Below are 13,832 nucleotides of genomic sequence, written 5' to 3'. Positions count from 1 at the left end.
ACCTTAATTAGTATCATTGAGGATGTAACATAACCCTGCTATTTCATGGCAATACAAAAAGGTCTATTACACCTGTCTTGAAGCATGTGTTTATTGTGTGTCTTCACTCATCTAAACAGGTTTGTCCTTATATAGCCTACAGTAACAGCCTACCGGTACACTAAAACACAAATAACACTTTTACAGGGTTTTAAGGGTGCAAATTTTAATATAAACTTATTTTATGATATAGGGTCCATTTCAAGGGAAACTCCATAGGGTCAAGGTCAAATATGACCTATACTGTAAGTTAAGTGTTTCTTTTTTCTTTTTAAATTTGATCTCACAATGAATTAATGAATGAATTTTACTTAGCGCTTCTCAAAACATATTTACAAAGTGATTTACAGACATGTTAAAAACAGCAAACATCAGCGAGAGAGAAAAAATGAAAACAGCATCTGTAGCCAGCCAGCCGATAAAACAAGTTAAGCAATCAGAGCTGACCTAAGCACATCTCCTTAGGAAAAACACTTAACATACAGATGTGTTTTCAGAACCGATTTAAAAGAAGACCTAGACGCTGCTAGCCTTATTAGATGCAGAGCTTAGGCAAGTTTTGGGAGGGTCCAGGAGGGTTCTGACCCAAGTCCACAATGTATTGGGAGCCAGACCATCTCTTGGACTGGCTTCAAAAGTCATCAATACAATCTTGAAATCAATTCTGTAGCAGGCAGCCAGTGTATAGAATAGGATGTAAATTCACATCAATGTGTGTTTGAGGGAAAGTATATCAGGTAATACTTTCATATCTTGTGATTACAGGCCAAGCGCTAGACGTCTAATAAAAGAGGTCTAATCATGAATTGACAGAACATTTTCCTCCCAGTGGGGGCTCCTCACGGGCAGGTGAGCCAGTAGTGACATAATGATTAAATAGAGAGGGGAAAAAAGTTTTTAAAATAATTGGCTGTACACCTCATCCACGAAACATGTCTACTTCAGATAGTGTGTGTGGTAGAATTCTCAGCTGCTGAGACACTAGAGTTTATCTGGGTGCAAAGGAGCCAAAATACAGTGGACAACAGAAACCTTCAAAGTGTTTTTAAACTCCCTCCCTAGTCCCTACATGGTGAGGAAATCTCAGTGGTACTTTTTGTTTACTATAGGGCAGCTTTCCATGGCATTACATTATGGTGTAATCTAAATTCATCTTAAACCACAGAACATCAAACAGAACGACAACCCAGTTTTTACAGTAAACATACAGCTGACCATGCAATAAGGAGTCCCAGAAATACAGGGGTGACTATATTTTATTCTAATGAGGAGTGAGGACTAACATAAAAATACATGGAATGATTGCCCAGTTGATATCTACATTTATCACATACTGAGCCTTAATCTGCCACTGATGAGGGGAGTGATAAAACGGAGCGTGAGGGTGATAAACGTGCACTAATTGATCACATTTTCTACCCATGCAGTTAATAGTTAGTGTGTGTGTGTGTGTGTGTGTGTGTGTGTGTGTGTGTGTGTGTGTGTTCCTGGGAACTTGTTTGATAAACTTAGACCAACAGCTGTTGTCTAAGTTTATCAAACCTTCCCAGACCTTCCAAGGTCCACCAGTTGACAACCCCTGATTTAGACGGATCCTATTGAGCAAGTAACACAGGTGTAGCGTTTCTGTGACACCTGGCCAAGAGCACACCTACCGTAGGGCCCTCCAGTGATAATGAGCCTGCCTGCACTTCCAAAGTAATCGCCTGCCCAAGAGAAGACAGCAGCTGTCCTTCACTCTACAGTCATGGGTTTGGACCTTCAGTGAATATGGACCACCTGTTCTTTTTTATTTGACCTTTATTTATACAGGTGAGTCCCATTGATATACAAGATGTATTTTTACAGGGGAGCCGGAGCCCTGTTCAGCCCTTCTCTTTTTAAATCATATATTGTCTTGTAATGGGGAGTAGGCAGTGTTCTCCAATTTGCACATGTACTTTATAGAGACAGACAGTGGTATAAAGTAACTAAGTACTTAAGTAGTGAGGTTAAGTAAAATGTTTTACTTCACTGGAATGCTTCCAATTTTAAATAATTTTACTTCTACTCCATTACATCTCAAAGGCAAATATTGTACTTGTACTCCACTATTTGAAAACGTACTTTGTAGGTTTTGATTATTATTACAAAACCACTTCAGACCTAAATAGATACTTTGGCAATTTGAAAACATGTTGCAGTGAGCTTACAAATCTGCTATTTTCAAAGGATTTTTATACATTTTGAAAACTTGTGAAATTAGACATTCTGCATAATTTTACTTTTGGTTCTTTGAGTACATTTTGATGTCGTTATCTTTGCACTTTTTACACGTCCATTTTTGAATACCGAACTTGTCTTGTAACAGAATTATTTCTACAATAGAGTATTGATAATTGGACTGTGAATTCTTCTTCCATCACTGCAGACAGATGAGATGGAAACAGCATAGGGGAGGCACAGGAAAGAGGGCTCGAGCCTAGACCAGCTGGGACATGTGTGCGACCAGGGTCAGTGAGCTCGACCACCTGCTCATTGCAACGTCACCTCCTCCTGTCATGAAAAAGCAGGTGACGTTTGCAAAAAATCAGAAAAGGAACAGGCGGCATCCGGTTAGCATTTTTCCAAGGTAAATTGATACTGTATTAGCCTTTTCAATTGTGAATAATGAACTGCTTTTTAATTTCCCACTCATAATTATTGTATTATTAATTAAAGACAAATACCTTTTAACCTAAGCTAGAAATGAAATAAGGGATATAGTATTATTATTCAATCTACAGTTCATTGTGATTATACTACATGAAACTTGTTTTAAATTGCAGGTTAACAGGGATACCTGATTCAAATAGTGGTGAGTTCAGATCATGCTCCTACTCTGGTTACTAGTAATATCAGTCCTGAATACAGAATGAAACATTCAAATATAAAATGCACCTCCCCGATGAAGTCATAAGCAGATGTAGTTTTGTTTTATAACATGTTCTAGCCTGTTAGGGCTTTATTAAATTCAACCCCCTCACAAGTGCCTGGTCTTGGATATTTTTCTTTACCCCCTTTAATAAAATTACATTATAATTTAGAGAATAGAGTAAAGACAAGCAGATTTGAATCCATAACATGAGTTCTTAACTTTTCTTCTGTCATCAACTCACTCTCAGTCAACCCAGTCAGCATTTCGGACACATACACACCATCTCCTTGCTGAATCAACAAAATACGTCAGTGTCTTGTTTGGTTTGAAACCCGAGAGACAGATTTTCTCGAGCCGAGACCCAGCAGTGCGCACGTTATCTGTGGAAACTAGAGGAAACACTACACCTGAGGTTGAATTTGGGTCATGCCCGCCTGAGCTGTAACAGGAAGAATGCTGGCTGGTGTCCTAATTAGGAATGCTTTGGTTTGACACATTAACTACAGGCAGCATGAGGGGTTTCAAAGACACAGTGTATAATGCTGAGTAGGAAACAGAGTTTTACTTTTCAATCCATTGGTCATATTTGAGTTCAATTCAGTTCAGTTCAACTCAGTGCGACCAAGATCAATTCAATTGAGACAGGTAGACAAGAGGGAGACAAGAAACACAAGACAATGGTGGTATTTGTAGGTATTTGAGTCATGCACAGAATATGGTCCTGGAGACTGGTGCACCGTAAAATTGTCAAACAAATTTATCCATTTGTACAAATGTTACCAAGTGGTTAAATGTCCTTTTTTAAATGAAAACTGAGTTTTTTTAAAGGGCTGAATTCATTTGGTGGTGTTCTTGTTTACAGTGTTGCTCGATGTCAGTGTGAACTCGGACAGTGGTTTGAGGGCCAGGAGACCCCTGGCTAGACACTCTCCAGAGCATGGACCCATCATTCACATTCGCAGAGCTATGACTTCAGCCCCATTTTTGAAGGTGAACGTCCACGTTATGTCACGGACGGTATTATGTTGTATTGAGGTGCATTCCAGAACTCAACCACTTACAGTACGTTGTGCTGTATATACTTTGTTGTATGACAAATTGGGAAAATAGGCTATAAGCTCACACCATGTCTTTCTCCTCTAGAACTCAGAGCTGACCCCTGCTCAGAAGGAGTATCTGTACACTATAGCTCAATCCTACAGTGCACAGCACGTGCGCAACCTTATTAACCAACATTATATGAATGTTCTCCACAGGTGCATAAGAACAGGTGAGAGAAATGCAGTTTGCATTTGATTCATTTGTATTGTGTGTGGGACAATGTGCTGCTGACTTAAGGGAACAGGAAAAGCTTGCACATCTAAACCTGATCGCTGCAGATCCATTGCATGTAGGATGAAACGTGGAGGAAATGCACACTGCTGTTGCAATTCAGCATAATTTGATAACTTAACATTGAACCTTATCGATCCCCGAAGGTTGTTTCACTAGCCATATATAGAAACAAGCAGTCCTGGAAAAGTATAAGGATTTTAAGAAATGGAATAGGAGAGAAAATGCAATTGTCAGGCTCTTAATAGAATTTGGTGTTGATTGAATAGTAAGAATAGTGCAGATTTGTTCTCATCTCATTTCACAGAGTGATTATGTAAATTCAAGTAAGAATCTGTTCTTCTTTGTTGTTGTTGTTTTTGTTTTTTTCATAGGCAACAGTCCAGAGAGGGAAAGTTTTGTTGTGGCTCCAGAGCCGGAGGTACAGTGTGCACCAGAAAATAGTCAGCGGGAAGTTCCCAAATCCAAGAAATCCAAGCTCCCCAAAATCCATGCCAAAGGAAGGTAGGAAACAGCGTTTATTAATTTAATTGAATTATTCCGTTTTTTAAATGTAGATATCTCAAAGCCAAAGAACACCATACAGATAATCTAATTAAATTACTTAGAAAAGATGATACATCTACGTCTCTCATTTCTTTACGTAGCATTATTGTACATACTACAGAGAGGAATGTTTATTTAGTATAGTTGCATCTGTTAGCTGGTAGCTTTTATCACCGGAAAACATTCACTATTTATATGAATATAGCTAATTCTAGTAATATTACTGGCTAGTAATGTAGGCACTATACAATAATTGAAGCTTTTTAATTTGCAGTCACTGACAAGCTCTAAATTCTTAAAAACTTGTCTGTTAAAAAACACAGATCTCCTGGTACACCAACATCAAAACATAGAAAGACCAAAAAATACACCGCAAAGGTGCCTGCCTTAAAGAAAAAGAAACGGCTGACACGTAAGTTGATCTACTGCACTGGTTCTCAACATAGTCTGGGGACCCACATACAGGGGTCCTTGGGTGGGTTCCAGGGTGTCCCACCCCAGCATAAAAGATCAATATTTGGGGATCAAATGGACCCTTATGGTTGTGTGTAACAAGTGTACACATGGAACAATTTGTCTCAGAATTAAATTATGAAACTTAGATTTACAGTGTAGATTGGGGTCCCAGAGATAAAAATTGTATCAGATGGGGATCCATAGCCTAGTGCATATCAAGCTGGGGGGGGGGGGGTCCTTAAAATGAGGTTGAGAATCACTGCTTTACTTTTTACCTTTGTTAAATTGCACATCATTGAAGTTGACTGATACTGTATTTTACCTGGTGGAAAATAAAAAACCGGTACTCATATTTTGTATTTAAGTAAAAGTATCAATACTGCACTGTAGATGTACTCCGTTACTACAAATGTCCAGAATTCAAAATGTACTTGAGTAAAAGTATGAAAGTATTGGCATCAAAATGTACTTAAAGTACCAAAAGTAAAAGTACTAAATGCTTGAAAATAGCAGATCTACAAGCTCACAGCGCGAACGCGTCGCAATGGGACGCGCTGAGCTTGTAGATCGTCTATTTTCAAATAGCCAAGGTATAAAATAGGGCTAAAGTGGGTTAATGTTAAAATATTATAATTTACACCTGCAAAGTAACTACCGGTAATAAAGTTTTCAAATAAATGTAGTGGAGTAAAAGTACAGTATTTGAATCCAAGATGTAGAGGAGTAGAAGTAAAAGTATTACTTTACACTTCTGTGTTTTACTAACTTGAGGATGTGAAGAACTGCACAAATAACACTACTTTTATTGTCATTTGGCATCACTCTGTGATCAGGATCCAGTCTGTGGGAAGAGCTGGATCTGGAGGCTGAGGAAGGACCTGACGATTCTCTCAGTGAATGTCTGAGTTTCCTGTCTATAGGGGTGGACGATGGTGACATTCTGTCCGATGTGTAACACTTTTAAAACATTGTAAAAGTTCTGCTTGTGTTGTTCAGTGGATAGAGTATAGAACCCAGCCTATGCCAGATCTGTGGATTCGATACCGATCCTGATTTTTGGAGAGTCCTAGACCAGTGTTTCTCAAACTTTCACATTTCATGGTCTCCCCTTAACTGTGATAGCGGGTTCATTTGGTTCCATTTGTACACTATCAGAGTTACAGACTTGTAACTCAATTTAGACTCCCCTTAAGGAACAAACAGAGTTCTGTACTGTATACTGTATACTACAGTATATTATCCAAAATAGGGATGCCAGGTTTAAAGTTGGGACACATTGACTTCATAATTGCCGATACCGATGTTGTCAAAATTCAATTGATGGCTCTAGTAAAGCGTTCCCATTCTGCTCAATATCTGACTGGGTTGGGGGCTGGGTTCCCAGTGTAGCTCAAAAGGGTTGAGAATGGCACTCCTACGGCCAGGGTTAGGGCGTCCACCATGCCCCAAGTGGGTAGAGCATGCCATTCTCTCTCTCTCTCTCTCTCTCTCTCTCTCTACACTCTCAGTTAAACTAACAGATGATTTAGCTGTGACGTGTGCAAATTTGATCCTCATTGGAGCATGAATGGAAGCTAATGTTACACACCACAACTCTAGCTGGATGACCTACTACACAACTGCACACGTGCCTCCTGACCTTGGGTGTCAAAACTCTTGTCGGTGTCAGAGGTGTCAGAGGGAGACAGCAATAGTAGACCCTAGCCTTCCAGGGTTCAGTCCTAATGTAATTCAGCCATTGTCACTTTAGAAATGTGTAGATACTCTCTATACACTTAAAATGTATGTTGGTTTGTTTACTGTTGGGTGAGAAAACAATGTTAACATTTAGCTAAACATCTGGGGACCGCCCAAAATAATTTGGAGACCCCTCTGGGGGTCCCGCCCCATAGGTTGAGAACCACTGAGTTAAGACACACGGGATGGAACCAATTTATCTCTGGGCACAGGTTTAGCCATATGCCACACCCAGTCTGGATCAGCATCAGAAAAACAACTAATCTCTCTCACACTGCCACTGCCCACGTGTTGGCCCAGTGTTCCGTGTAAAGGAAGAGATTCTGTTGAGACACCAGCAAAGGGGGTACAGTGGGTTCTTGCTGAGGATTTCGTGTGAACTCCATCAAATCAATCACACTCCTTCTCTGACAGGGTTTCCTGCAGGAAAAAGGCTTGGCCAGGTGGTAAGCTAGGGGGAAGACTCTGGCGCCGACACATTTTAATTGATTGATTGATTCATTCGATTACATTAATTCCCTTAATTTTGATTCATTCTTATTTTTGTCCTCAACATTAAACAAAAACAAACGCAAAAGTATAGTTTGTTTTGCACATTTAGGAATCATGATTTTCACCAGACTCTTGGCCGGGTGCTACAGATTTTAGGCTGGGTGGCCCGCCTGGCCAATAACATGCTGCAGGAAACCCTGTCTGATCTGGGCATGTGCTGTTCGTTATGATTTTATTTTAACCACTTAAGCACTATATACTTTGTTGTATGACAAATAGTGAAAATGGACCTGATTATGAACATGTAGATCTGCTATTAAAAAGGGATTGGGCCTAGAAAGTCATTTTTGCTATGAACGTTTTGGTATGAAAACTGAGTAGTCTGCGATTTCCTCCCAATCCACAATGTCCATTTCCATGTTATATGTTTCACAGTAAACCGAAATGTTTGGATGACTAAAGCAACAACTACTACCGATTAAATGAGTGAAATTAGATATTTATTGTGGGGGTGAAATGACAGTAAGAACACTTTCTCAGGGGTTACATGTACTAACAGGAGATCTGGAACTGCTAAGAGGTAAAAATTTAAATAAAAAAATGGCACCAAAATGACCCCCCCTTCCCCTTGAATACAAATACATGTGACGTTATTGCATCCTCTACAGATACCAAACGATAGCTTGGACACAAGCAAACGTTGATGACATATATAAACCTATATAATTCATACATATTCTTTTCTTTTAGAGTTTAAGTTAGCAAACAGTTTGGTACAGCATTAACATTGTGGTGTAGCGGCCCAGGAGGCCACAGGTGGAAAGGAATGAAACGATAAACACGTAGCCAACAAGTGCGCCCACCCCAAGCCTCACCCTCCTCCTCCCTCTTCTCTGCTGCAATCTCTCTCTCCATACTCCTTCACACCGTCCTTACGACTTCTTGTACTCAATTCTCTCCACCTTGACGTCGTCTCCGATGAGCTGGTAGACATACGTGACCACCGTAGATGCCTGGATGTCCATTAACACGAAGGAGGGGATGATGTTGCTGCCAGGGAAGAGTTTAGATTTCATTTAAATAATACCTGTGATTGGGACAATTCTCTAATTTCTGCAGTACAGAGTATCTCTAGCTTAACTCTCTGTGGCAGTGGCACGATAATATAATGACTACAACCTAACCAGTTTTTTCAAAGAAAGAGATGATAGGTCTTGTGCTCAAACTGCTCAAACATAATTTTCTAATTTGATCTTAACACATATGGTGCCAACCCCGAGTTTCCCGAGTTTGAAAAGGTACCCCCCCTGTGCCAACCCCGAGTTTCCCGAGTTTGGGCCGTTTTTGAAGAAAAAAAAATTTTTTTTTCAAAGATTTTTTTTTTCAAAAACTTTTTTGGACCTCCAGAAATGTATTAGGCATGATCGCGATCGCGAAATTGCATGTTTAACCCCCATACCAACTCATTCTTTCAAACATGGCAGCCATGTTTGTTTACATCTGAAGAAAACATAATGGCTGGTTAATCATGAATGCCTGAACGGATTTCCAAGCAGATTTTTTTGTTTGAAAGCTGTGAACAGTGTGCACACACGTGGTGCATCATCTAGGCATGGGCGTGCACGATCCGTGCACTATAAATTACATGGAAGTCTATGGAGACCATGGCATCGCGGGACATTGAAGAGAAAAAATCATTGCAACTTAAGTGTTAACTGAAACTGCCTCCTGTTCCCTTACCTTTCCAGTGCGTTGTAGGCCCCTGTGGCCGAGCCGGGGTTGATGTAGAACTTGTTTTCATTCTCGAAGGCCTCAAACTTGTGTGTGTGTCCCGAGATGAGGATGTCGACATCCAACTGCCTCTGCAGTAGCGCTAGACTTGCCATATCCCCCCAGGGGATCACCTGGTGTCCATGGATCAGCCCGATCTTAAACTGGCCCACCGTCACAACCTTCTGCTCAGGGTAGTTCAGGTTCTGTTCAATGAGATGGGTGAGGGTGAGGTACAAAGCACGTTGAGGTATTTTTTTCTGTAATCTGTATTTTATGTACATTATTTTTGATGCTTTGCTTTGCAGAGCAAGCAGCCTACTCTCTTCAGTATTTATCTTTTACCGAAATGCCATCTGACAGGAAATCAACGAATAGAGGAAGCCGAATTACATTTACATTTGAAGGCTTTCAGTTGATGCTCTTATGTAGAGCGATGTCCTGGGAGTGGGCAAGTTGTGTGTTCATGCATCCTTGACAACTGGCGAGACTTACAGCTGCAGAAAGCACTGAACTATACATGCACAGACTGTATATTTATTGCACTTTAAGATTAAAGTACTTCTGATCTGATTGGTGTATTCGTGTTTTTGAGCGGTCTAACCGCTCCTACATCTGGCTTTGTGTTTATGTATGTCTGGCAACTGCCTACAGAGCCAAAACAACTAGTAACTGGTGTACTGACCATGGTATTACTGGGCTTAACTGACCAGCCAACTGGCCTGACCTGAACTGAACTCCACAGAGAATCTGTGTTGTGTTGTCAAGAGGAAGATGAGACTAGAGAGACACCAGACTCAACCACACAGATGAGCCTCTATCAAAGCAAACCTGGGCTTCCATAACACCTAAGCAGTACCAGAGGCTGACCACCTTCATGCCACACCCCATTGATGAGGACATTTGTTCAAAAGTATTCCAGACCAAGTACTGAGTGCATAAATTAACATAACATTTCAGAAGTTTGACATTTCTGTATAATAAATACTTCTTTTGAGTAAAATATTCTAATATTTTGAGATATGGATGTTATTATATATATATATTTTAGATGGATCTGTACACTGCGCACACACACATACACAGCTACACCCACCCACCTCGTCAAAGTCTCCTCTGACAATGTGGACGTCTCCAGCTAGGGTCTTCAGGTAGTCATAGCTCTCCTTGGTGCAGAGGTTGCCTGTACAGAGAATGTGTTGGATCTTGCCTGGGACCAAGAGCTTCTTGAACTTGGCTGGCAGGGTGTTGCACCGGTGGGGGATGTGCAGGTCACCTAAAACCAGGACCAACTACCAGCACAGGACAGACAGATGATTTATTAATAACCTGTTAAGACTTGAGGCCGATTCTACAAATGCCCTCTAAATGAGTAGTTATCACACTTTCAAAATATTTTTCAAAAATAATTCAAAAACAGAAGATGTATATAATCGTGTGGCACGAAGTGACGTGCTATGAGCTTGTATATTTGCTATTCTTTACAAGCCAACGCTAAAATGTAAAATGACACAGAGGCTTTCCCTGTTGTAATGGGATGAGCGAAAATGATGGGGACTAAAATAGCAACCAAGTACCGATGATTCGTTTTTCGTGGAGGATTTATGATTAATAGGTACTGTATCTCTTCGTGCTTCATAATTAGGCTGGTTTTGACCACAAGAACATCTAGTTAAGAGGCAATAACCAGATAATAGCAGTTAAATTTGTAAGAAATCTGTAATCCAGAATATACCAAAAGAAAACCCTGGGGAATAAGACATGTACATCAAGATATTGTCAGGCGAGCTCTGACAAAGCAAGAATGGCATCCAAAATGAATACAACTGAATGGGAGACACATTTTAGACACTCAATAACTATAGTAACACACACGCACACATTACAGAATCCTATGTTCACACAACACACAGGGGTCAATCAATAATCCAATATCCACAAGTCATATTCAACATAAAACCCATAATTGACCATGCTCGCTTCAATTCTGCAGATCAGTGATCATTAGTTGGGGGGACCAGAGCAGAGTGCTCGCTGAAATAGTGAAAAGCATCAAATGCCTGCCTGCCAAGCACAACAACAATCCACTACTGTCAGTGAACTGGCAGACCTGGCAGGGGCTGTGAAACCCCACAGCTGTGTCCCTTTTAAATCCCTAATTCCCCTGTTAATGTGCGAGGCAGGCCCTTCCACCCGGCAGAGATGAGAGAGAGAGAGAACAGGGATCCAACACGGAGCAAGGGGCACTTACCCGGTGACCAGCCTGGTTGATTGGAGACAAGCAAGGTGGGGAGGTGGGAGGAGGGGAGCGGGTGAGATAGGTGGGAAGGCAGGATGTGTGTGGAGAGAACAACATGTGGCATGATCAAAGATTGGAAGAGGAAAATAAACAAAAAACAAAATTATGCTTGAAACAAGGACAACAGGGGGTTAAAAAAACTGATATTAGAAATTAAAAAGGTGAATGGATTAAATAGATTGACATCACTCAAAACATGATCAGTTTTGTTAGTCGTGTTGCTGGTTAGTGATTTCAAGGGGATGCAAAGTAATGACTGGAGTGCAAAGCTTATGAAAAATGGGTGAATTGTTATAATCAAACAGAAACGGTGTTCATATTTTATACAGTGGTCACGATGACAGTGTCTACGGTGGTTATCTCTCCAAGCTGCTGGTCCTCAAAGAATGTTTGCATGGTTATTTGTGTGTGTCGGAGAATGGTAGATACCCTGGTGGTTTGAACCCTCCTGAATGTGTGGTCAAATCCAACAACACACATGTACTGCAACTAATCACTGAACAATGATCTGTAGTGTTGCATAAAACAGCTACAATTAAAATACTTGCACCTCTCCAATTAATCCTATATAGCATTTTAAGACTTGGATTTCAAACTCCTGGAAAAAAGACATTTCATTAAAAACAAACAAAACTTGAAACATGCACTTTATAAGAAAGTGCAAAAAATGCAGATGTTCAAGAGGACCGTCAAAGGCAACACCCAGCAGTGACCAGGGTCAGTGTGTGTCAGAGAATGGTACATACAGTAGTAGTAAAGATGTAGAGAAGTAAAGAGATAGAGGAAGAATGAATGAAAGTTCTGATGTACAGTACAGCTATAAGCCTGCTGACTGCTGGCAACGATGACCTTACTTTCAACATAATTTGTGAAATATATAATGGCTAAATGGCTGGATTTAGATCACTACATCAGAAAGTGACCGATGAGAAGATGAGATAAGATAACATTAGTTGTTAGCCTGCTAGCCTACTAGCTTAAGCTGAACGGCTGACAACTTGCAACACAAATTCACAATCTATCTAATCGGGGTTTATCATCAATATGACAGTGATAAAACAGGAGGTGGAAGCAAAAGCTAAACTAAAATCCCACCCGTGCCAACTAAAGAGGGATTTAAGGGAAGCTTGAATGCATCTAGTAGTGAATAGTGGAGCTGTCATGTGATCCGCTCCTTCACGGGATGGGACTTAACTAAAAACATGAAGGCTCTGATGTCCCCCCTTGGAGCCCCACTGGGGGCTCAAGGAAACAACACCCTCAGTATCGTCATGCAGGCAACGAGTTCCGACCGCTAAAGTCTTAAAAGGGAGAATGGGTTTTCTTCTTTTCATACTTACCATTTTATTTTTGCTGCTTCTTGCTGCTAGTCAAGTTCAGGAAGCGTCTGCGCACGTACAGCGTCACCAACAACCAATCAAAAGGGAGTTTTACGTCGGGTTTACATCAATAGTGAATGGTTTGCATAAAGTCAGCCCATCCTAGCACAAGTGATGATTTCCGGTTTGGTCAATTGCCGTCAGAATAAAAGTATACTGTGAAACGCATAGATATGGTTAAAGCACTGTTTCGATAACGCGGTCGGCACCTATGGTCGGGACCCATTTGTGGGTCACGGAGCAATTTTTATGGGTGACGACTCGAGAAAAAAATATCCAATTGTCTTTTCCTACAAAAAATAAATATGTATTTCAAAAGACGGAAATCTTTTGAAATATAGGCCTATCACTTTATTTTTTAGAAATAAAATAAAAAATTATGTAATATATTTTCAAACTAACAAACAAACATAAATATCTAAGAAATTCCATAAATATTATAATAATTAGAGATAAAAGCCGATCTACAAGCTCACAATGCAGCGCTGAACTCGAAATGTTAATTTCCCATGATGATGACATGTGCTATTTAGTATTAATGCATATGCTCTGAAAATAATTTAATTAGTGTGGTTGCTAGGCAACCAACAAAGTGAAACTGTGTTTCTTGAAACTTTCTGAGTATCTGGGTTGGGCACAACAGGACAAAAAAAGTGAAAAAAGAGTGGGCAGTCCCGGCAGTTCTAGCTTGTTTTGTTTTTGGATTTTTAAAATGTTTTTCTTTTAACCCCAAAACACTGCTCAGGAGAGGGTAACACTGGAAATATCAGTTGGAACTGTTACCCCCCGTGACCCGATTCCGGATAAGCGGTTGAAGATGGACGGATGGACGTTTTGTCCAAATAAACTATTATTTTGGAAAGAGCACAAGTCGGAAGTGGTGTGT

The 13,832-nt window shown here is 40.3% G+C and overlaps 1 protein-coding gene across 1 annotated transcript; it reads right to left on the bottom strand.

Moving 5' to 3' along the window:
- Window positions 1–7,897: 7,897 nt before the first annotated feature.
- On the bottom strand, window positions 7,898–13,096 carry vps29 (VPS29 retromer complex component). The gene is made up of 4 exons (XM_080750696.1): window positions 12,908–13,096; window positions 10,369–10,560; window positions 9,239–9,474; window positions 7,898–8,548 (listed from the first exon to the last, which is right to left on the bottom strand). The coding sequence occupies exons 1-4, from the start codon at window positions 12,908–12,910 to the stop codon at window positions 8,431–8,433; spliced, it is 549 nt and encodes a 182-aa protein (XP_080606822.1). The 5' UTR covers window positions 12,911–13,096; the 3' UTR covers window positions 7,898–8,430.
- Between the last annotated feature and the right edge of the window lie 736 nt (window positions 13,097–13,832).

The sequence above is a fragment of the Nannobrachium achirus genome (genome assembly GCF_963921795.1).
Source record: "Nannobrachium achirus genome assembly, chromosome: 20".
NCBI classification, from domain to species: Eukaryota; Metazoa; Chordata; class Actinopteri; order Myctophiformes; family Myctophidae; genus Nannobrachium; species Nannobrachium achirus.
This window is presented reverse-complemented; position numbering and strand designations above follow the sequence as displayed.